This window comes from Hemitrygon akajei, chromosome 27 (genome assembly GCF_048418815.1).
Source record: "Hemitrygon akajei chromosome 27, sHemAka1.3, whole genome shotgun sequence".
Classification (NCBI taxonomy): domain Eukaryota; kingdom Metazoa; phylum Chordata; class Chondrichthyes; order Myliobatiformes; family Dasyatidae; genus Hemitrygon; species Hemitrygon akajei.
The window spans coordinates 48,665,327-48,690,416 of record NC_133150.1 but is presented as its reverse complement, the minus strand read 5'-3'; the positions used below and the strand labels follow the sequence as shown (position 1 = coordinate 48,690,416).

Genomic DNA, 25,090 nt, shown 5'->3' with positions numbered 1-25,090 from the left:
ACAGAAGAACGGTCTAGCTGAAGGACAGAGGGGTCAAACCTGAATGGCCACAATAAAACTACAGATCAAGAACGTAAAGGAAGGTTTGCCTGCCTGTAGCTGTTACTGCGCGCTCTTTCTCTCTCTCTCTCTCCAACGATTATAACACAACAACCAATATCTACCTCAGCACGTATGAACTGAACTGAACTTTATACTTTTATATGACAATTCATTATCCCCTAGACATCGATAGAGCTTGTTTATTATTGCTTATTATTATTCCCTACATTTGTAGGTTTATTATTGTTAACGTTCATTATCTATACATTTGCATTATTGATATTGATTTGCTTATTTTACTAATAAACACTTTTGAATATAGTACCACGAGACTCCAACGGATTCTTCTTTCTCTGCTGGTTAGACACCCAGTTACGGGGTACGTAACAACAGCAATGAGGTAGATCAGCTGGTTGTGTGGTGTAGCGACCTCAACTTCATACTCAATGTCATCAAAACCAAGTAGTTGACTGTGAACTTCACACACTAGCACTCATTGAGGGATCAGTGGTGGAAAGGGTGAGCAACTTCAAGCCCCTAGATGTTAACAAATTCTTATCTCTTTAGTCAATAGCAATAAAACTGATTGTTATTCTGAAAGATCACAGACAAATCTCATCAGCATGGTCACTTCGTGTCAGTCAGTACCACCCAGAAGAGATAGGAAGGCAAGACTCAGTACTCACGATTACACGTTGCCTGTAGCGGACTCCACGTCGAATTGTCCTGACAAACAATCCATGGTTTACTAAATTCCTTAAACACGTAGCCAGGGTAACATGTGTAACGGACTTTGGTACCCACTGGAAAGGTCTCATTCAGTTGATCTCTTGGTGTACCATTTTCCAAAGTTGGAGGTTTGCCACATTGACCTGTTTAGAAAGATATTGGGTTTAAGCTTCTGTATTGTGTGGGAAGGGGTAGGTAAAGGTGTGACATGGGATCTTTACAATTTAGATTTTGTACAACTATAATTCTATAGATATGTAGTACAGGGTATATTGACTACGTCACAACTTGGTATGTAAACACCAATGTCTTTGAATGCAAAATCCTACAAAAGGTAGTGGATTCAGCCCAGTAAACCATATTTACAATTCAAATGAATCAAGTTAATGTGGGCTCTTCTAAAAGATTATAAACCCAAGAGATTTTGCAGATGCTGGAAATCCAGAGTAAGACACACAAATTACTGGAGGAGAGTAAAAAAACACAAGGAGTTCTGTACCTTTGCATGTTGGTGGGCTGGCACTCCATTGTCCGCTTGCTTCACAAGTAATCTTTGCTGCACCAACCAGTAGCAGACCAGGTGCACAGGAATACGATGCAACCATTCCATATTCCCAGAACTCTCGGTTGCCAAGGTCCGAAACTGTCCCATTAGCGATAGGTGGAGGATTGGGACATTTAACAACTGTGGGAAGTTAAACACAGGGCTGTCAGATTAGGGCAGCAGGGTACTGTAGTGGTAAGGCACTGATGATACCTCACTTGGCTTATTGCGAACAGGTTTGGTCCCCAAATTTAAGAAAGGATGCAATGACCTTGGAGTGGGTTCAAAGGAGGTTCATGGAAATCATTCTGAGATTGCAAGGCTTATCATATGAGGAGGTTTTGATGGCTCTGGCCCTGTACTCACTGGAATTCAAAAGAATGAAGAGGGAATTCATCAAAATCTATTGAATGTTGAAAGGCCTCTTCAGAGTAGGTGGGAAGAGTTCTTCATTGTTTTGGGGGGAATCTAATACCAGAGGACACAACCTCAAAGGGACATTAATTTCGAACAGAGGTGAAGAGATATTTCTTTAGCCAGAGAATCTGTGGAATTCATTGCCACAGGTGGCTGTGGAGGTCAAGTCATTGGGTATATTTAAGGCAGAGGTTGATAGATTCTTGATTAGTCAGGGCATGAAGGTACACGGGGAGAAAGCAGGAGATTGGGGCTGAGGAGATTTGATGGGTCAAATGGCCCAATTCTGCTCCTGTATCTTATGGTCTTATAGTGTACAATAAGTGTGCGATCTAGGATGCTATTCTGACTGCTGGAAATAAAGAGCTACCTTTCAGCTGCCACTCCAAGTTTTGATCTTGTGACTGCACAGACAACTCTGCTGTCTGATGTGGAACTTTGTCTCACCTTCACATGTGGGCACCTGACCGGTCCAACCATCAGCTTCACACAGCCGAGTGGCACGGCCCACCAACTTGTATCTGCAGGAAGGAAAATGCAACAGGGCAGGGCAGTCAAATAAAAAAATTCCCACAATCAAATGCAATGGAACATAATCACAGACTCAGAACAAGGACCAAACATTAAACTGAGTCAGCCCATTTGAACAATGCTCTTAAAGTCAAGGATATGTACTGCATCTCGTTTGCATTAAGATCAGAGTGCAAGTTAATATTTCTCATGAATTACTTTAATTCTTGGCAGCTTTGCCTAAGGTCCCAAGATCTTGAGTTCACTCCAGCCCTCTTTGCTTGTTCAAGTTAAATCCTGACCAAACCCAGTATACATGATACCAGCATACAAAGGAGATGGAAGAGAGGGTTACATCATTTGGTCGGACCATTATTGATTCACTGTAACTTCAAAGCATTCCCTCCCACTCTCGGTAACTTCTCATTTCCATCCTGATCAAGCTTCAGTCAGCTTTGGATATTCAAAGGGCAGAATAAGCTAAGGGTTTCAGAGACTCAATGCATTACAGGGCCACTGACCCAAGTTTAATTCCCACCACTGTTCACAAGGAGTTTGTTCTCCCCATGTCCCCTGGTGCTCTGGTTTCCTCTCATGTTCCAAGGATGTACAGTTTAGGGTTGGTGAGCTGTGGGTATGTAATGTTGGTGCTGGAAGCTTCACAACACTTGTAGGCTGCCCCCAGCACACCCTTGGACTGTGTTGGTCATTGCCACTGTTGGCACATTTCACCGGATGTTTCGATGCACATGGTAAATAAAGATAATCTTTAATCTAAATAAAATTACACGTCTTATCCTGCCAAAAGGTTTCGGCCCAAAACTGGACTCTTTTTCTAGATGCTGCCCGACCTGCTGAGTTCCTCCAGCATCTTGAGTGTGTTGCTTGGATTTCCAGCATCTGCAGGTTGCCGGAAGTCCATCATTCAGGACTTCAAATAGCCCTTCCTTGTGGATATGTCAAGGTATTGAGTTCTCTCGAAACAGCCTCCTCTACATCAGTGAAACCTGACATAGATTCAGACCCATCTTCACTCCATTTGGGACAAAAGGTGGGATTTCCCAGTGGCCATCCATTTCAATTTGACTTCCCATTCCCATTCTGATATTTTGGTCCACTACCACGATGAGGTCAAACACAGGTTGGAGGAACAAAAACTCATATTCTGTCTGGGGTGCCTCCAGCCTGAGGGCATGAACAATTACTCTGACTTCTCTACATTTCTTCTCCCTCCCTCCTTCTCCCATTCTGGCTCCCCTCTTACTCCTCCTCTCCTCACCTCCCTCGAGTTCCTTCCCCCACAACCGTCTTCTGTGGTCCACTCTTCTCTCCAATCAGATTCCCCCTTCTTCAGTCCTTTACTTCTTCCACCTATCCCCTTTCAGCTTCTCACTTCCTCCTCCATCCGCCCACCCATCCACCTTCCCAATTTCTATCTTGTACTCCTTCTCCTCCCCCCCCCCACCTTATTTTGGCATCTGCCCCCTTCCTTTCCAGTCCTGATGAAGGCTCAACCTAAAATGTCGACTGCTTATTCCTCTGCATAGATGCTGAGTTCCTCCAGTATTTTGTGCGTTGCTCTGGATTTCCAGAATCTCTAGTATTTATGTTTCCCTTTCATATTGAATCGGATATAAATGAGGGTGGAGCAGACTTGATGGGATGAATGGCCAAATTCAGATCCTAAATCTTATGGTCTAAGTGCCAGAATCTGAGAGAGATGACGGAAATATGCAGACAACAAGCTAAGTGTGTGGAGGTCAATATAGACTCAGTTAGCTGGGGGCCTGTCTGTACTGTATCTCTTTCTTGCTCTTATGAAAAAATACAACAGCACAGGGAAAGGGACAGGTCCTTTGGCTCACATGTCGAACCAAATTAGAAATCAAATGGCCAGCTAAACAAATCACTTCAGCCTACGCAATGTCCATATCTCTCACATTCATGTGCCTATCTAAACTTCTCTTAAAAGTACCTAATGTATCTGCCACTACCTCCATCCCTAATGTACCCAATACTCTCTGTAAAAAAAAAATTGGCTCTCGCATTACGTTTAAAATTTCCCCCTCTCATCTTAAGTGCATGTATTAGTCATTTAGACCCTAGGATAAAGATAAAGATAAGCCTCTCGTTATCTTATAAACCTCTATTAGATCTTTCTTCTGCCTCTGCTGCTCAAGAGAAAAGAACAAGTTTGTCCAACCTCTCGTTATAGCACATGATCGCTAATCCAGGCAACATTCTGATAAACCTCTTCTGCAGCCTCTCCAAAGCATCCACATCCTTTCTGTAATGGGGTTACCAGAACTGTATGCAATACTCCGGATGCAGTCTACCTAAAGTTTTATAAAGCTGCAACTTTAAAATCTATGCATCAACTAATAAAGGCAAGCATGTCATGTGCCTTCTTAACCACTCGATCAACCTGGGTAGCCACGTTCAGGAAGCAATGAATTTGTACTCCAAGATCCCTCTGCTCATCAACACCGTTAACGGTCCTGCATGAGGTCAAATGCAATTTCCTTTCACTCTAATAAGAGCTTTTTTTATATTTTCTTGCTGGGTATTATTTAAATCTAATAAAGATAAACAAGTAATGCGTTTTGTTCAGCTTATAACAGTGAATGCATTGGTCCGTTGGCAGCTATTAAACCATTGAGAGGAGCTCGCTCACATCACTGGGTACAGAATACAGACCCAGGGATGAAAAGATGCTTCTCCCACAATTCCAAAATTATCTCCAAAAGATACAGCTGGAAAGTAAAGGCAGCTATAAATGGTGGCAATTACAGTCGACACACTCCACCCAATGGAGCTGATTAGTTACTGAGCACGGATGATCACTCACCCTTTGTTGCAGAAGAAGTGGACGGTACTTCCGAAGGTGTTACCTGTTGCATTGTAATATCCATTCAGAATTTCACCTGGACTACCACAGGACTTTGCTAAAAATAAAGTGGAGAATGCCATGTGTTAAAACCTGCCACAACCCCTCTTAGCATTTCAATGGTTCAATAGTTCCATTTAATATCAGAGAATGTATACAGTATACAACCTGAAATTCTTACTCTTCACAGACATCCACCAAACAGAAGAAAACCCCCAAAGAATGAATGGCAGACAGTAAAACCAAGAAGTCCTCCCACACACAAGCAGCAGCAAAATCATCAATCCTTCCTCCTCCCACTCCTCCTGCTTGTTCCAGCAGGAAGCATCAGTGCCCACTACCCACCAAGCAAGCCCCAAAGAGACCATGACGTGCCATCCAACAGAAACCATTGTTCACCCAACAATTTGACCTGCCACAGACTCTCCCTCTCTCACTAACAAGGAAGAGAGAGGTGTCACCCCCTTCCACAGCGAGAGAGAGATTTCAATTCAATGTTGAACTGCTACTCAAATTCGGGACTTTAAAGAATGTCAATAAAAGACAATTGCTGATTGACTAAAGGCTTGCCTTGAACCCACTTATATTAAAATGGTGACACAAGTAGACAGGGTGGTGAAGAAGGCATTTGGCCTGTTGGCTTTCATCGTTTAGGGCACTGACTACAAGAACTGGGATGTAATGTTGCAGCTGTACAAGTTGGTGGTGAGACCAGTTTTGGAATTGGAATATTGTAGGTAGTTGCAGTCACCCAACTACAGGAAGACTGTTGAAAGGGGACAAAAAAGATGAATGGGGATGGGAGGGCTTGAGTTATAAGGAGAGACTGGATAGGCTGGGAGTGCTTTCCCTAGAGTGGAGGAGGCTGAGGGGTGACCTTAAATATATTTATAAATTCAGGAGAGGCGTAGGTAAGGTGGATGGTCAGGGACTTTTCCACAGGGTGAGGAAGAGTAAGACTTAAGGGCACAGACTTCAGGTGTTTTAGCTGTGTGACTGGATCTTACATGCTTGTCGGTTGCCTTAGAGCTAAGAACATCATTCACTGATGTGATGGATGGTTCAGTAAATAAGGACTCCACGGAAATAGTTTCTGCAAGGCTGCACCCAGTGTGTGATAGAGAGTCTTGGGGACAGGAGGCCTGAAGGTACACACTCAATGATTCAGGAATAAATTGTTCTCCTCTGCCATCAGATTTCTGAATGGGCATTGAACCCATGAACAGTACCTGGAGTCATAGAAAAGTACAGCACAGAAACAGGTCCTTTAGCCCATCCGGTCTGCGCCGAGCCATTCCAACTGCCTACTCCCATCGACCTGCACTGGGACCAACGTCCTACCATCCATGTACTTTATCCAAATTTCTCTTAAACACTGAAATCAAGCTGCATGCACTACTTGCACTAGCAATTTATTCCACACACTCACAGCCCTCTGAGTGAAGAACTTTCCCTTCATGTTCCCCTTAAACTTTTCATCATCAACCCTCAACCCATGACCTCTGGTTGTTGTCACACCCAGTCAGCCCCTCTGTTTACTGCTTCTACATCAAGCACGACATTCTGACCCAACAGTGCGGAACAGGCTGCACTGTCCAGCAACCCACCTATTTAACACTAGCCTAATCACGGGACAACTTACAATGGCCGATTAACCGGTACATCTTTGGACTGTTGGGGGAAACTGGAGAACTCAGATGAAATTGATGGGAAGGACGTACAAACTTGTTACGGCATCGGAACTGAACTCCAACACCTGAGCTGTAATTGCGTTGAGCTAACCGCTATGCTAACGCGGTGCCCTGATGTACATATAATCCATATCCCTCCATTCCCGGTCCATTCACATGTCGATCTAATCGTCTCTCAAACATCACCATTGTATCAGTTTCCACCACTTTCCCTAGCATCTCAGTGCACGGACCCACCACTTTGTGTAAACTTGCCCCACACATCCCCTCCACTGCTCTACGCTCTCTCTACACGCATAACAGTGTGACTAGGAACAACTCAAATGCCATCTATATATAACTGTGCCAATATCACCACTGTTATTGGCAGAATCTGAGATGGAGTTACAGAGTCACAGAACACCACAGCACACAAACAGGCCCCCATGGCCAGTCTAGGCCACGATGAACTATTCTGCCTCGTCCCGTCTATCTGCACCCAGACCCGATGGTGATGAGGAGATGCACAGTGTTATGAAGGATGAACAGCTCTGATGGGCAGAAGGGTGCAGAGTTGCCCATGTTCCCCACCCCCCCCCCCCCCCCCCCCCCGGAGAATCACAAACTGTTACTGTTGCTATGCTGCTAATGAGAGAGATGTAAAAGAAAACATGAGAGAACATCTGCTACAGATAAGAGAGAGATAAAGCAGGGGAGAGAGACTTGTTGATTCACCGTATTATGACTTCTGGGAGACTTATGGCTTCTGAGAGGGTTATTTACCTTATACCATTCTGTTCATTAAAATTCCTCAGTGGACAGCCGGAGTGGGCTGGTTTGATGGACACAGCCATTCAAAATCGATTGACAACTGAGACCCCGTGAGTAGGGATAAAAGTGAGGTCTGGGGAGACACCCCTCAGACACACCAGGAGACACACTAGTGGACACTGATTGAGTGTTGGAACCCACGGGAAGGTGTGGGGCATCGCAGACCGAACAAAGAGATCGGTCAGTTGAACTCACAGTGTTACAGCAGGGCCGGTGGGGGCTTGTGTGTGTGTCCACTGATGCCAGAGTGACTAGTCCACCACAGAAGAATGGTCTAGTTGAAGGACAGAGGGGTCAAACCTGAATGGCCACAATAAAATGACAGATCAAGAACGTAAAGGAAGGTTTGCCTGCCTGTAGCTGTTACTGCGCGCTCTTTCTCTCTCTCTCTCTCCAACGATTATAACACAACAACCAATATCTACCTCAGCACGTACGAACTGAACTGAACTTTATACTTTTATATGACAATTCATTATCCCCTAGACATCGATAGAGCTTGTTTATTATTGCTTATTATTATTCCCACATTTGTAGGTTTATTATTGTTAACGTTCATTATCTATACATTTGCATTATTGATATTGATTTGCTTATTTTACTAATAAACACTTTTGAATATAGTACCACAAGACTCCAACGGATTCTTCTTTCTCTGCTGGTTAGACACCCAGTTACGGGGTACGTAACAACAGCAATGAGGTAGATCAGCTGGTTGTGTGGTGTAGCGACCTCAACTTCATACTCAATGTCATCAAAACCAAGTAGTTGACTGTGAACTTCACACACTAGCACTCATTAGCATATATGTCAAACTCAAGGCCCGCGGGCCAAATCCGGCCCGCGGTGGAATTATCTTTGGCCCGCGAGATAATATCTAATTACTATTAAAGCTGGCCCCAGTAATCGAAGCGCCTATGGCGTATGATATGGCTAATGCTGAGTTTATTCAGGTACCAGGTTTTCAGGGTTTTTAGTGTTTATTCGGCAGTCTTCTTCATAAGAAACGGAATTTGTAAAGTGAAACACTTTGTAGTTATAGCAGAGACTGAGACACATGAGAGCAGGCTGAAAAAACGGAGGCAACGAAAGCTGCGTTCGCACGCGTCCGACTGATCCGGCCCGCATGAAGCTGCATTTTGCTCAATCCGGCCCGTGACCTAAAATGAGTTTGACACACCTGCATTAAGGGATCAGTGGTGGAAAGGGTGAGCAGCTTCAAGCCCCTAGATGTCAACAAATTCTTATCTCTTTAGTCAATAGCAATAAAACTGATTGTTATTCTGAAAGATCACAGACAAATCTCATCAGCATGGTCACTTTGTGTCAGTCAGTACCACCCAGAAGAGCGAGGAAGGCAAGACTCAGTACTCACGATTACACGTTGCCTGTAGCGGACTCCACGTCGAATTGTCCTGACAAACAATCCATGGTTTACTAAATTCCTTAAACACGTAGCCAGGGTAACATGTGTAACGGACTTTGGTACCCACTGGATAGGTCTCATTCAGTTCGCCTGTTGGTGTGCCATTTTCCAAAGTTGGAGGTTTGCCACATTGACCTGTTTAGAAAGATACTGGGCTTAGGTTTCTGTGTTGGGATCCCGATGGAGTCTACCTTATAAATGGTCCACAGCGAGGAGCCCCCACCCCACAACCTACACGTGACACACACAATTTGTCTCAAAGAGGGAGAGGGAAGGCGAGTGTGAGGGATAGTCAAAGGACATTTATTATCAAAGTGCTTAAATGTTACCTTGGGATTCATGCACTTACAGGAAAATATAGAAATACAGTAGAATTTATGAAAAAACTACACATAAAGACTGACAACAAACGATGTAAAATAATTCGTGCGAATTATAAGTAAATAATTAATGTTAAGATATGAGTTACAGTGTCCTTGAAAATGGGTTTGGAATCAATCCAGAGTTAAGGTGACTGAAGTCAACCTCGCTGGTCCCGGAGCTTAGTAACTGTTCCTGAAACTGGTGTTGCGGGACGTCAGGCTCCTGCACCTCTTTCCTGGGAGGAAGGAGAGAGTGTAAGGGAGGAGGGGAGAAACTCAAACCCTCCTGAAAGGGCGAGTTAGTGGAGAAGGGGGTGACTTCACCCCAACCGCTGGTCCTATCCCTATGGGATCTAACTGAACCGATTGGAAAAAGCCACCGGGGTCCCGGAGGCGCTAGAGAAATCCAAGTGTTCCTACCGGCCACCAGAGCCACCACCGCTGCCAAGAAGACGAGCAACTGGCCCGCCGTCATCGCCCGCCGTATCCGCACCGTCCCGAGCTCTCCGCTCCGAGCGCAGTTTGCGCCAGTGTGGCTCCGGTCGCCAAACCTCGCTCTTCCTTCAGCCGCACCCTGAACCGCAGACCCGCCCACTACCTGAAGTTCCTTCCCCCAGACACCAAAAGATGCCAGGTAGCTTGTGCCGTTGTCCTCAATGACAACTACAATTGCTTTGGATATAACAGGTGGGGCAGGGGTGCAATGCCAAGTCTTTAGGCGCCGGAGCTGGACGAGGGGTGATTGATAAGTTCGTGGCCTAAGGTTATACAGCTCTCGTTAAATGTACATGCAGTTCAACCGAGTGATTATGCAGTAGGTTTGAAGTTAATAACTTTTGTGGTATTTCTGTTTCAGATAATTGAAAATTGCTAGGTTTTCTAAAATTGACTCCTTCCACCTTTGGCCATGAACTTATCAATGAAATATACAAGTTCCAGAGCACCACAGTGATAGTTTAGACATTAACAAGAATATATCACAGCTTATTAACTGTTCCCAACTCTGCCTCGTACCGTTTCTCTCGCAGAACTGGTTGGACAGGAAATGTTGCCTGTGAGTGTCGATACTCACCATCTCCTCGCACGTCGGGTACTACACGGTTGGACCAATACAGATCCTGTTTAGTCTTTAAATATATAAAAAGTTAAAGAAGCTTGAATCTTTACATAAATTATTAACGTAGGTATACGAATTAAAACATTTCGTATTTTGGAAGTGGCAGATGTTAACGGGGAGGAGAGCAACCTTTTGGGAGGTGTGGAAATGCATTTCGTCTCGTTCATTGCCTCACTAAATTCCTCTTTTTCCTATCAACACAAAGAGAAAAAGAGCCTCTTTCCAATCAACTATTGTTGGAGCTAGGCCAAGCGGTTGATCCGCGAAAAATGATAGCTGAAGTGACGTAAAACTCGCTTATAGCCTGGAATTTTTTTCCCCATTTTGGCTTGTAAAAAAACTAAATTCACTTTATCCAGGTGTAGAAGAGGATTTTGGATGATTACCTTGAAAATTTCATCAAAATAAGGCCGAAGATAAGCTAGCAGTGAAGTTTTCTTTCATTATTTTCGACTTTTAATCTTGGGTTTCGACGTTCATTCCTTGCTTAATATAGCTCCTAACCTGGAATCCAACGGTACCCGTTGGAAAGAGCGAGAAAATGCTCACACTTGGCGTACAGTCGTCCCTCGGCTGGAGAGAGACCGAGGATCTGTGAAATGGCGGGAAGCTACTGGGAAAACAACTGGTCGAGCGAAGACGAATTTCACAAATACTAAAAAATAAAAACAGTCACAGCTCCAGGATTTCACCAAAAACGACCAAATATCATATCCTAATGTTATTAGTGGTATCCACCAACCACCAACCCCCGCTTCCGTAAAATTGCCTCTATTTAATATGCGGCCGCTGTTAAATTACCCGCTTGTTTATTTTGACTTTTTTTTAAACAGAGGTGCCGGAGCCGCCGGCACCACTGCACTGCACCCCTGAGGTGGGGTGGGGCGGAGAGCAATGAGATTTCCGGAGGCCCTGGGCACTACACATGTGCATCCGGTTGCAGCTGAAACTGGATGAACTCCGGATTATTCGGGAGACTGAATGGTTGGTGGACAGGACGCACAGGGAGGTAGTAATACCCAAAGTGCAGAACACGGGTAACTTGGTGACCGTCAGGAGGGGAGAAGGGGATAGTCCCTGTCGCTGTTCCCTCAATGACAGGTATACCGGCTCTGGATAATGGGCGATGACCTAGCAGAGGAAAGCCACGGTGGGCGGGTCTCGGGCACGGAGTCGGGCTCTGTGGCTCAGAGGGAAGCGGGGAGAAAAGGTGAGCTGTAGTGATTGGGGATTCTCATTGATTAGGGGAACGGACAGGATGTTCTGTGGACGAGAACGGGATTATCAGCTGGTTTGTTGCCTCCTCGGTGCCAGGGTCAGGGACATCTCGAATCGAGTCCACAGCATTCGGAAGTGGGAGGGTGAGTAGCCGGAGGCCGTGGTCCACGCTGGTACCAATGACATGGGTAGGATGAGTTCAGGGAGTTGGGTGCTAAGTTAAAGGACAGGACCTTACTAGGGTCGTGATCTCAGGATTGCGATCCACGCCACGTGCTAGTGAGGCCAGAAACAGAAATTGCCCTCAAGTGCATCACTTTTATTTCATCTCTCTTACCCCATCCTCCTGCCACCCTACTAGGGATAGAGTTCCTCTTGTCCTCACCTTCCACCCCACCAGCCTCCACGTTCAGCACATAATTCTCCGAAACTTCTGCCACCTCCAACAGGATCCCACCACCAAGCACATCTTTACATCCACCCCCACTTTATGCTGTTTGCAGGGATCGCTCCCTACGCGTCTCCTTTGTCCATTTGTTCCATGTAAGTGGAACAACTGCTACACCTGCCCCTACACCTCCTCCCTCACTACCATTCAGGGCCCCAAACCGTCCTTCCAGGTGAGACGACACTTCACCTGTGAGTCTGTTGTGGTCATATACCTGTGTTCAAAGCCCCTGGCGTGGACTCCAGTGAGACCCAAAGTAGATTGGGAGACCGTTTCGCCAAACACCTACGCTCCATCCACCAGAAGAAGTGGGATCTCTCAGTGGCCACCCATTTTAATTCCACTTCCCATTCCCATTCTGACATGTTAGTCCATATCCGCTACTATCATGATGAAGCTATGCTTAGGTTGGAGGAACAACACCTTATATTCTGTCAGGGTAGCCTCCAACCTGATGGCATGAACATTGATTTCTCAAACTTCTGGTAATGCCCTCCCCTTCACCATCCCTCATCACCTTTTCCTTCCCTCCTTGTCTGCCCATCACCTCCCTCTGGTGCTCCTCCCACTTTTTCTTTCTTCCATGGTCTTCTGTCCTCTCCTATCAGATGACTCCTTCTCCAGCCCTTTCACCAATTCAGCTTCCCAGCTCTTTACTTCATCCCTCCCCCCTCCTGGTTTCACCTATTTCCTTGCGTTTCTCTCCCCCCCCCCCTCCCCCCACCTTTTAAATCTACTCACCTTTTTTTTCTCCAGTCCTGTTGAAGGGTCTCGGCCTGAACCATCAACTACTTTTTTCAACAGATGCTGCCTGGCCTGCTGAGTTCCTCCAGCATTTTGTGTGTGTTGCTCGGATTTCCAGCATCTGCAGATCTTCTCTTGTTTGTGATATACAACCTAGAGATTCATCTCCTAACAGGCAGCCATGAAACAAAGAAACCCCAAAGAGCTCATTAAAAAAAGACCCCATGTGTAGAGAGAAAAGAAAAACCTAATGTCCATAAAAATAGAACCCATAAAAAAAGAGAACCCATTAAAAAAAAGACCATTGAACACCCAATGTGCAGAGAGAAGAACACATCGTGCAAACAGTAACTCCAAGCAAGTAGCGTTCTGAACTGAAGTCCACAAAGAGAGTCCCATTGTTTGGCAAGGCCAAGTAAATGCCGTGGAGCAGTGATCTGACTTGACCCGTCGCTCGCCTCGGGCCCTGACACCCTGACCTTTTCAATTTGCCCTGGCGCCAAAATCAACGTTCAAACATTGGGTTCCTACGCCTCGATACGCTCTGGGGCCAGGACCCCACCACCTCGATTCGGCCCTGCACTGAAGTCTTCGTCTAAGCACCAAGTTCAGTTCATTTGATACACTCTGGTGCCTGAACCACACTGCCTTGATCTGGCCTTAGGCACGGCACTTAAATCAATCGAACCTCAGGCATTCCTTGCTCTCGGTGATGGGCCTGCTGCCTCGCCTGGTGGCATTGAATTACCTCCAAGTCCAAAGGGAAGCTACAGACTATTACTTGATATAATCTTGTTGAGTAGGAGGCCTTCAAAAGTGAAATGATGAGAGTACAGAGTTTGTGTGTTCCTGTCAGAATAAAAGGGAAGAAGAACAGCTTTAGGGAACCTTGGTTTTCAAGAGGTATTGAGACGCTGATTAAGAAAAAGGAAGCACATAGCAGGTAGGATGAACAAATGAGGTACTTGACAAATATAAGAAATTCAGAACACTTAAGGAAATTAGGAGGGCTGAAAGAAGACATGAGGTTGCTCTAGCAGAGAAGCGGAAGGAGAATTCCAAAGGCTTCTTCAGATGTATTAAGAGCAGAAGGATTTGCAAGGGACAAAATGGGTCCTCTGGAAGATCAGAGTGGTAATCAGTGGTGGAGCTGAAAGAGATGGGGAGATCTTAAATGGATTTTTTGCATCAGTATTTACTTGGGAGACAGACACAGAGTCTTATAGATGTGACAGATTGTAACAGAGAGGTCATGGACCCTGTACAGTTTCAAAGGAGGTGTTATGGTCTTGAGGCAAATTAGGGTGGGTAAAACCCCAGGGCCTGACAAGGTATTCCCTCAGACCCTGTTGGAAGTTAGTGCAGAAATTGCAGGGACCCCAGCAGAGATATTTAAAACGTCCTTAGCCATGGGTGATGTGCCAGAGGATCGGAGGATAGCTAATGTTGTTCTGTTGTTTAAGAAAAGCTGCAAGAATAAGCCAGGAAATTATAGGCTGGTGAGCCAGATATCAGTTTGAGAATGTTAATGGAAGGTATTCTAATGGACCAGATGTATAAGTATTCAGTTAGACAGAAATTGATTAGGGTTAGTCAGGAGGTTTTGTGTGTAGTAACTCATGTCTAACCAATCAATGAGAGTTTTTTGAGGAAGTTACCAGGAAAGTTGATGAGGGTAAGGCAATGGACGTTGTCTACATGGACTTTGACAGGTCTCGCATGGGAGACCAGTCAAGAAGGTTCAGTCACTTGGCATTCAAGAAGAGATAGTCAATTGGATTAAACGTTGGCTTTGCAAGAGAAGCCAGAGAGAAATAGTAGATGGCTGCTTCTCTAACTAGAGGCCTGTAACTAGTGGACTGGCACAGGGATCGGTGCTGGGTCCTTGGCTGTTTGTCATCTATATCAGTGATCTGGATGATAATGTGGTTAGCTGGATCAGCAAATTTGTGTTTGGTACCAGGATTGAGAGTGCACTATCAAAACTTGAAGTGGGATCTGGACCAGCTGGAAAAATGGTAGATGGAATTTACTGCAGACAATTGTGAAGTGTTGCACTTTGGGAGGACCAACCAGAGTAGTTTTATATGGTGAGAGGTAGGGCACTGAGGAGTGCAGTGAAATAGAGTGATCTGGGAGTAGAGTTCCATAATTTCTTGAAAGTGGCATCATAAGGAGATAGGGTTATAGAGAAAGCTTTTGGTACATTGGCCTTCATAAATAAATATATTGAGTACAGGAGTTGGGATTTTATGTTGAAATTGTATAATACATTGGTGAGGCCTAATTTTAAGTATTGTGTGCAGTTTTGGTTACCTACCTACAGGAAAGATATAAATAAGATTGAAAGAATGCCCAGGAAATTTACAAGGATGATGCTGGGACTTCACTAGATTAAGAATTTATTCCCTAAAGCATAGGAAAATTAGGGAAGGTGTGATAGAGATATACAAAATTATGAAGGGTATAGACAGGGAAAATGCTTTCTCCACTGAGGTTGGGTGAGAATACAACTGGGGGTCATGGGTTAAGCATGAAAGATTAAGTATTTAAGGGAACATGAAGAGGAATTTCTTCATTCAAAGTGTAGTGGGAACGAGCTGCTAGCAGAAGTGGTGGATTTAGGTTGGATTCCATCATTTTAGAGAAATTTGGAAGGTACAGGTAAGGAGGGCTTTGGTCTGGGTGCCGATTAATGGGACTAGGCAGACTAATGGTTCAGCACAGACTAGATGGGTTGAAGGGCCTGTTTTATGACCCAATAGTGTTGTGTTCTATGACCCTATGGATGATAGAAAAATGAAGGGCTTTGTGGGAGTGAAGGGTTAGATTGATCTTAGAATAGGTTAAAAGGCTGGCACAAAATAGTGGGCTGAAGGGCCTGTAGCATTGTGTTTTATGTTACATGTATAACTTTGGAAAATGTGAACTGTAAATCACTTGGGTTTCAATGGAATGTTTAAAATGACTGTAATACCTTCACTCATTTCCTTTGTGCAGCTCACTGTTTGGATTTTGGGTGCAGCTCATTTCTGTCGTAATGCTGCAGCTTTACTGATGTCACTTGCTTCAAATTACAGAGTGCGTCAAACAGCTTGTGACCAACAGGAAGAAATAATTCACAGACTCCTTTCACAATGAAAGAAGACTTGTGTGTAATTGAATAGCTTAAAGGCTGGGCAGATCTGGAACTGCACAATATTCTTGCTCACAAATACTTTCCAAAGAGGCAGCAAACAGAATTATTTCCTTTCTGAATCAAAAATATTACAATATCTTTTATTTTTAGTACAGTGTAAAATAATCAGTCTCAAACTGCACAGGTTTATGGTCCCTCCACAGAAACCAGAGGCATTCTTGCCTTGGACAGGTCATAGAAACAATCCTCCAGAGATCTGACCGCATTGTCTCGGCAGCACCATGGCACTCACTGTTCCACTGTTAGAGGTACTGTGGTTTTTGGATTAAAGCCAACCTTCCTTCAGATTCAGACGTGCATCAAACATTTACATTGAATTACGTCATTACGGTGACATTCAACATACCTTGGGATGATGAAGGGTCTTGGCCTGACCTGCTGAGTCAGAATCAGGTTTAATATCACTGACACATGTCATGAAACTTGCAGTACATTCCAATACTGCAACAGCAGTACATTCCAATACATAATAAAAACTGTAACGGTTAGTATATATAGAAAAAAATAATTAGTGCAAAAAGCAAGTAGCGAGATAGTGTTTATGGGTTCAATGTCCATTCAGAAATCTGATGGGGGAGGGGAAGAAGCTGTCCCTGAATCACTGATTGTGTACATTCAGGCTCCTGTACCTCCTTCCTGATGGTAGCAATGAGAAGTGGGCATGTCCTGGGCAATGGGGGTCCTTAATGATGGATGCCACCTTTTTGAAGGTTTTCTCCTGGATGCTGTGCAGGTTAGTGCCCATGATGGAAATGACTGAGTTTACAACGCTCTGCAGCTTATTTCAATCCTGTGTAGTTTCCCCCCCCCCCCCACCACCCCAAGTACCAGACAGTGATACAGTCAGTTGGAATGCTCTCTACGGTACATCCGTAGAAATTTGAGTGTATCTTTGGTGACATACCAAATCTCCTCGTGCTCTTAATGAAATATTATCTGTAGCATTCTGTGTGTGTTACCACCCAGGGATGTGCTGGGGGCAGCCACCAAGTGTTGCCCAACATCTCGGTGCCAGATAGTGGATCCACCATACTCAGCAGAACACAACAAGCAACAAAACAGTAACAGCAAAACAAGCCCCATTCCTTTCCCTCTCTCTCTCTCACACCCCCCCCCCCCACCTCCTATTCTAGGGCAGCCCTTCAGATTTCCAGTTCCAGACTGCTTCATCGAGCACCTCTGCTCCATCCACCAAAAGTATAACTTTCTGGTGGCCAAATATTTTTATTCCCATTCCTGTTCCAAGATGTCGGTCCATGGTCTCTTCTCGCGTCATGATGAGGCCACCTTCAGGGTTGAGGAGCAATATTCTGTCTGGGTAGCCTCCAACCTGATGGCATGAATATTGATTTCTCTTTGCAGTAAAAACATTTCCCTCCCCCTCCCCTCTTCTTTTTCCCCACTCTTGCCTCTTCTCATCTGCCTGTCACCTCTCCTCCTTCCCTTTCTCCTATGGTGCACTCTGTTCTTCTATCAGATTCCTTCCTTTCCAACCCTTTACCTTTCCCACCCAACCAGGCTTCACCTATCACCTATCAGCTTGTCCTCCTTCCCCTCCCCCACTTTTTTATTCTGTCATCTTCTCTTCCTTTCCAATCGTGAAGAAAGGTCATGGCCCAAAACGGTGACTGTTTATTCATCTGCATAGATGCTGCCTGACCTGCTGAATTCCTGCAACATCTCGTGTGTGTTGATCTGGAATACTCAAGTCAAGTCAACTTTTATTGTCATTTTGACCATAACTGCTGGCACAGTGCATAGTAAAAATGAGACAACGTTTTTCAGGACCATGGTGTTACATGACACAGTACAAAAAACTAGACTGAACTATGTAATTCAAAAAAACAGAGAAAGCTACACTAGACTACAGACCTACACTGGACTGTATAAAGTGCACAAAAACAGTGCAGGCATTACAATAAATAATAAACAGGACAGTAGGGCAAGGTGTCAGTCCAGGCTTCGGGTATTGAGGAGTCTGATAGCTTGGGGGAAGAAACTGTTACATAGTCTGGTTGTGAGAGCCCGAATGCTTCGGAGCCTTTTCCCAGACGGCAGGAGGGAGAAGAGATTGTATGAGGGGTGCATGGGGTCCTTCATAATGCTGTTTCCTTTGCGGATGCAGCGTGTAGTGTAAATATCCGTGATGGCAGGAAGAGAGACCCCGATGATCTTCTCAGTTGACCTCACTATCCGCTGCAGGGTCTTGCGATCGGAGATGTGCAATTTCTGAACCAGGCAGAGATGCAGCTGCTCAGGATGCTCTCAATACAACCCCTGTAGAATGTGATGAGGATGGGGGGTGGGAGATGGACTTTATTCAGCCTTCGCAAAAAGTAGAGACGCTACTGGGCTTTCTTTGCTATGGAGATGGTGTTGAGGGACCAGGTGAGATTCTCCGTCAGTACTGTGTGTAGATCTGGTCACACTACAGGAAGGATGAAGAGGCTTTGGAAAGGGCACAGGAGAAATTCGTGGAGTATAGAGAGAGGCTGAACAAACTTGGGTGGTTTTCTCTGGAACATCAGAGGCTGAAGGCAAGACCTGACAGAAGTTTGTAGAATTATAAGATCACAGTAAAGACAGACAATAATGTTTTGGTGGATGGGGTTTAACCAAAGAGAAACTCAGAGGTTAGTTACTTTGACAGAGAATTTATTCTTTTAATCTGATTACATGTCCCCTTTGTGATTTAGGCACAAAAATTAGCAGTATTACAATGGCTATAAATCATAATTATATCTGTCCACATACTTGTGTCACACTCTATCATTACAGAAAGGTGGAAAGGTTAAATGTTCAAACAGTAACTTTAAAATTAAAAAAAATGTTCTGAATATTATTTATTTCACTAGATTGTGTAAAACAGAAAATATTACTTCTCCAGTTTGAGATTTTAATCCTTGAAACTTATTTATTTTACTGAACAGTAATAGCATTCAACACAGTTCAAAAGTCCCTAAATGCAGCCACTTAAAACAACATGGTTGTGTTTTGTACCATTACCTTTATGTCACAATAATAAATTTACAACTTTTACAATAATTTGTACATTACTTTGGGAGTCTGTACACTGTGCGTTTGGACGTTAGGCATCCCTTGTCTCTCAAGTCTATAAACAAGGCATTTGAGATATTTTGCGCATATGGTTACACTTCTGGGTGGCACTCAGATATTTCACAAGAACTACAACTGGCAGGGCCTACTTTTCCAGAGTGGTGGGGAACAATAAATTACTAGGATTGGACCATTTGATAAAGGGAAGGCAGTTGAGGATCAGCAGACTGGAAAAATGCTGGCAGATTTCATCTGCTGGAGGATATTAGTGAACTACGGTAAATGGGTTCTTGGATAAGATGCTGACTGCATGGTTATTTCTACTGAGACTAGTTTTCACTAGGAACAGGAATGTCCCCGGGGTCCCTCGAGATCAAAATCATGGCTGATCTTCCCCCACAGATCCATTTGTTTACCCTCTACCCAATTCCTCAAGACCCTGAAAATTCAGAGTTCTGTTGATTTTTTTTTTGTTTGAAATTCAGTAACAAAGCCTTCACACCCTCTAGGAACGAGAATTCCAAAGGTTCCCCACCTCTGTTGTCCTGAAACTGTGACCCTTGCAAGAATTTCCATCTCTCATCAGCCCCTGGGATGGGACTTGAATTTTTGTCCCTAAACAAGTGGTCCAAAACTCTGACTCTTGGCCTGGTGAGGCCCGGTAATCCAACCACTGCCCTGGAGGGTCAGCTAAACTCTGAGGCAAATCCTACTGTCAAAAACTCCTTCCCATTTCTATTGCTTTTGAGGAAATTAATGAATTATTTGCAATATACATTCACATATATTAGGAGTAAACTTGATATTGAAAAAAAACCAACCTCTGACACAAAATAACTCTCAATTTTCACTCCCTCACAGAAGGGTAACATTTGTTTTAACAATCATACTGAAGAAAAATTTGGAACAAACTGTAAAATCAGCACAATGAAATTGCATAACAAAATTTTTAACCAACTGTTGATAAAGTGCCACAAGGTTTGTTAACATTCATAAATGTCACAGTGTGTGCAGTTCAAACTCAATAAAAAACAAGCTGTACATGTGGAGTGGATTCTCTCAAATATCAGACTTTGGAAAGAAATAATTAAGTAGTAAACACAAGTGATTCTACAGATGCTGGAAATCCAGAGCAACATGCACAAAATGCTGGAGGAACTCAGCAGGTCAGGCAGTGTCTATGGAGAGGAACAAACAGTCAACGCTTTGGGCCAAGACCTGTCTTCAGGACTGGAGGAGAGGGAGGAGGACGCCAGAATAAATAAAAGTGGAGGAAGGGGAAGGAAGGTATGCTGGATGATGATAGGTGATGCCAGGTGGGTGGGAAAGGAAGGAATCTGATAGGAGAAAGGGAAGGATGAGTGATATCGGGGGTGGAGATAGGTATAGTCAAGATAGCCATGGAAATTGGTAGGTTTATAAAAGACGTCAGTAGACAGTTAAGTAGTGCTGTGAAGTGTGTAGAGGTAGATTGTGCTCATTTCCACCTCACTGACAAGGTACAGCATGATGCAGGTAATTCCCCCTACAGCCGACCTCACTCCATCCCAAATTCCCATGGGAATAGATCTGCCCATCAGTACACAATAAGAACAGGGGTTCCCAAACTGGAAGGAGCCCATGGCATTAAAAAAAGTTGAGAACCCCTGGATAAGAGTAAGCTTTATGAAATAGCTTTTGTGGAACTGCATGCTCTAGCAGACAGAACAGGAGGAAATGTTATACCTCTGAGACTGACACTTGCACAGTTCTGACCTGCAGATTGACTGAGCCTTTGCAATGTTGCTGCCGAATCTTAAAAATCCTCCCCTTTCTCACAGCCTCTTGGACGTCAGAAATTTACAGGTTTAATCTCAGCACAAATCAGCTCCACTTAACACAAGATGATTTCCTATTCTGTATTTAATTAATCATACTGACTGCACTGAGAGTTGACTGCCAGTATTAAGTAATAAGCAATTTGGTTTTTAGTTAACAGATCATCAGGGAGGAGCTACAGGAGCCTGACAACACATACTCAACATTTTAGGAACAACTTCTCCTCCATCATCAGATTCTTAATGGCCAATAAACATTACCTATTGTAACTTTTTTTATGTGGCTTCAAAAGGTATGACTTCCACAGAGCCCTGATCTCAACATCACTGAGGCTCTCTGGGATTACCTGGGGAGCCAGCGTGACAGCCAAAGTCTGTAGAACAACTGTGGTAAGTTCTCCAAGAAGCTTGGAACAACCTACCAGCTGATTTTCTTATAAATCTGCACAACAGATTTAAAAGAACTGATGCAGTTTTAAAGTTTTATTTGGTCACACCAAATATTGATCTGATTTAGTTTTCTTATTGTTTACTGCCCTTTATAGTAATTTATTGATATTTAGAAGCTATTCATTTTATTTTTGAAAGCATCTTCACTTGACGGAATTTTTTTTTACATGTGTCTAAGACTTTTGCACAGTACTGTATTATATATATATATTTCTTACTGTAATTTATAGTTTAAGTAATACAGAACAACAAATCCCACAACATATGTCAGTGATATTAGACTTGAATCTGACACACGACTACATTTTTATTTTCAGCAGCTCATTGATTCAATTACGTTAATACTTTGGTTAAAAACCTTTAGAACAATTTAAATACACGGCATAAAGTGTCTTCCTTTCACCTGAATTCACCAATCACCTTCTAACTATCCTCCTTCTCCTCCGTCCACTTTTTTATTCTGGCTTCTTTCCACTTCCTTTCCAGTCCTGACCTGCAGACTTTCTCCAGCATTTTGTATGTGTTGCTCTGAATTTATGGCCACGTCCACTTTGTTTAAACCCACAGGTTTCCCCACTGCAGGTCGCTGCCACCATGCATTGCTTTAGACCTGGGGTTCCCAGCCAGCTCAGACTCTATGGCATAAAAACGGTTGGGACACCCTACTTTAGACAGACCAATGCAAAAGACAAAAACAGAACAAACAGAATGAAGAAAAGAACAAAGCATTTCAATACAGTGCTGTGATTTCTGCCAAAAAACTACTTACACTGATTATCAATAGAAAATATGAAACACTATGAATCACAAAACAAGATGAAGGCCTCTTACAATGAAATTAGAACATAGGACAGTACTGCCCGGGGCAGGCCTTTGGCTCACCATGTCTGCATAGCACATGATGCCAAATCAAACTAATTCCCCTCTGCCTGCACAATGTCTTGCCTGACCCCATGTCTGTCAAAATGCTTCTTAAATGCTGCTATCACATTCACTTCCACCACCTCCCTTAGCAGTATGTATCAGGTACCAAACTCTCTTGTGGAAACAAAATTGTTTATTAATCCATATTATTTTGGGGAAGAGACAGCAACATTTCTGAAACTAAACCCAGGAGCTGCAGTAAAACTGTTAAAATTATTGTTCAAGTGTTAAGTATCTTTAAAATCTGGCTATGTACTTGAGGATGTGCTGGCACTGGAGAGGGTCCAGAGGAGATCCATGAGAGTGATCCCGGGAAAGAACAGATTAACATGAGGAGCATTTGATGACCCTGGGCCTGTACTTGCTGGAGTTTAGAAGAATGAAAGGGGATCTCATTGAAACCTACCAAATATTGAAAGGCCTAGATCAAAGGAACCCCAACCATTTTTATGCCATGGAGTCTTACCATTAACTGAGGAGCCCGTGGACCCCAGGTTGGGAACACCTGGCTTAGATAGAGTAGATGTGGAGAGGATGTTTCCTATAGTGGTTGAGTCTAGGACCAAAGAGCACAGCCTCAGAATACAAAGATGTTCCTTCAGAACACAGATGAGGAGAAATGTCTTTAGCCAGCTGGAGGTGAATCTGTGGAATTCATTGCCCTGGACAGCTGTGGAGGCCAGGTCAATGGGTGCATTTAAAGTGGAGGTTGATGAGTTCTGGATTAGCCAGGGCATCAAAGGTTATGTGGAGAAGGCAGGAGAACAGGGTTGAAAGAGAAAATAAAGACTTGATAGGCCAAATAATCCAATTCCGCTTTTATTCTGTTTTAGGCCAGGGATTCCTAATCTTTTTTATGTCATGGACCCCAACCATTAACTGAGGGGTCTGTGGATACCAAGTTGGGAACCCCTGGTCTTATGGTATCCTCTCATTCTTCTAATGTAAAGAACACAGATCCAGCCTATGTCTTATGCTCTTCCCCATTTAACATACAGCAATCTTACTTAATTATCTGTCGTGCTTGCGTTTGCCAGAGCTTTTTATACTCATTCAAAATAAAACAAACTGAACAGGGCCAATCATAAATCTTGGAAGTGTTTTAAATGACTGTACAAAAATATCTGATGTATTTAAACACAATATCATTCTCCGGTGTAACAGACTGCTCATAGTTCCTTCCATGCAAGTTAAAACTTTTAAAATATAAATAAGGTTTTATAATACATTTTAAATCTGTCAAAATAATGCAAAAATAAATAAATGAAGGGAAATATCATCAAATAATGATGAAGCACAAAAATTATTTGCACTAATAGACTATTTTAAAGAGGTTTAAATATTTTGGTTTGGTTCAGGAGCGCTCTCTCAGCTTTGGAAAACATCACATATTTGTGCTTTTAGAAAAAATTTAAATAGTGAAGAATCATTTTGGATTTTTGTGATAAAATTACAACCAGAGAAGGATAATACCGTGTGCGCTCAAAGTTGTGCACTACTGAATGCTTTAAACAATCCAGTTAAGTCCCCAAGTTTATTACCTGAAGCACTCAGCATCGTGCAGCAAGCTTATTTGATCCATGAGCAAAATTAGTCAGTTTTCTATGCACCTATTCGAATTTTAAAAGCTGTGCTCTTAAAGCAAAATAAGTGATTGCTTTCATAAAGTATTTTACCAACGGTTTTCTCTGCATAAAATTTTTTTTTAAACTTTGTGCCTTTTGAGTTTCTTGATTACCAAGACAAATTCAAGCTCTGTTTACCAGTTCAGGACCAATCAGTCAGTGAAAATATCTTTTTCATGTTTCATAAGGTAGTGGCCATATTGACAGCTTACAAAAGGGTAAATGACCGTTAGCCTTGAAACGTCTCTTCCGCCAGGCAGCCAGCAGATGATATCTGATTTATCTCAACCAGAGGAAACACTTGGAAAATGTACTTAATACCACAATGATACAAAATATGCCAGATATTTGCACATGACCAAAGCATGTCCAAAACAATTCTCAGATTACTTTACTGCCTTGTGGATTGCAATCATCTCCTTTAAAACAAGAGTCTAGCAGTTTCACTGGGTCCAATTTGACAGGATTTAATGGTGCTTATGGAACGGTTCCCAGTATCTTGTGGTGGGGAACAGTGCTCAGTGCCTCCTCCCGTGTACGAGTTAGTGAAACGTTCTGTGGAAGAGAAAGAGAGAGCGAGTAAATGTCACAATAATCTTTTAGGTTCAGAAAGATATTTGAAGAGATACAGCCCCATCCAGCCAAGGAGCCCACAGCACCCAATTACAAATGTGACCAATTTCTAACCCGTACACCATTGAAATGTGGGGGTGAAGCTGGAGGAAGTGCACGTGGTGATAGGGAGAAGGTATAAACTCCTTACAGACAGTGGCAGAATTTAACGCAGATTACTGGCGCTGTAATAGTGTTACTCTAACTTCTACGCAATTGTGCCACGCTAACTCCAAAGAGATATAGTGCATTCTAGTTAATTGGGACACATCAAGTCCAGTACACTTTGGCCCAATTAAGTGGCTGCCCCAATCAGCTGAAGTTTCATGGCACCTTGAAACCAGTCACTCCAGGCAGATGGGGCTCATCAGCTGAGGTTGGCAGCTCGTCAAGGAGAAGGAAAGCTCTGATCACAAACCTCCGCTGCCACTCATGGGGAAGGTTTCAGGAGTAAATTGTGA

At 43.5% G+C, this 25,090-nt stretch overlaps 2 protein-coding genes across 3 annotated transcripts in view; both read right to left on the bottom strand.

Moving 5' to 3' along the window:
- The window catches only part of LOC140717379 (C4b-binding protein-like), a 45,547-nt gene extending 35,366 nt beyond the window's left edge, over positions 1 to 10,181 (bottom strand). The window contains exons 1-6 of the mRNA XM_073030902.1: positions 9,839 to 10,181; positions 9,006 to 9,191; positions 5,091 to 5,187; positions 2,180 to 2,253; positions 1,271 to 1,456; positions 729 to 914 (exon numbers count right to left, since the gene is read on the bottom strand). Coding sequence (XP_072887003.1) covers positions 729 to 914; positions 1,271 to 1,456; positions 2,180 to 2,253; positions 5,091 to 5,187; positions 9,006 to 9,191; positions 9,839 to 9,893 — 784 coding nt within the window. The 5' untranslated portion in view covers positions 9,894 to 10,181. The remainder of the gene's footprint in view (positions 1 to 728; positions 915 to 1,270; positions 1,457 to 2,179; positions 2,254 to 5,090; positions 5,188 to 9,005; positions 9,192 to 9,838) is intronic.
- Positions 10,182 to 18,782: 8,601 nt separating this feature from the next.
- Positions 18,783 to 25,090, bottom strand: part of LOC140717382 (6-phosphofructo-2-kinase/fructose-2,6-bisphosphatase 2-like) — a 124,233-nt gene continuing 117,925 nt past the window's right edge. For both annotated transcript variants that reach the window (XM_073030911.1, XM_073030914.1), the window contains exon 14: positions 18,783 to 24,572. In XM_073030911.1, the coding sequence (XP_072887012.1) occupies positions 24,495 to 24,572 (78 nt within the window). In that variant the 3' untranslated portion in view covers positions 18,783 to 24,494. The remainder of the gene's footprint in view (positions 24,573 to 25,090) is intronic.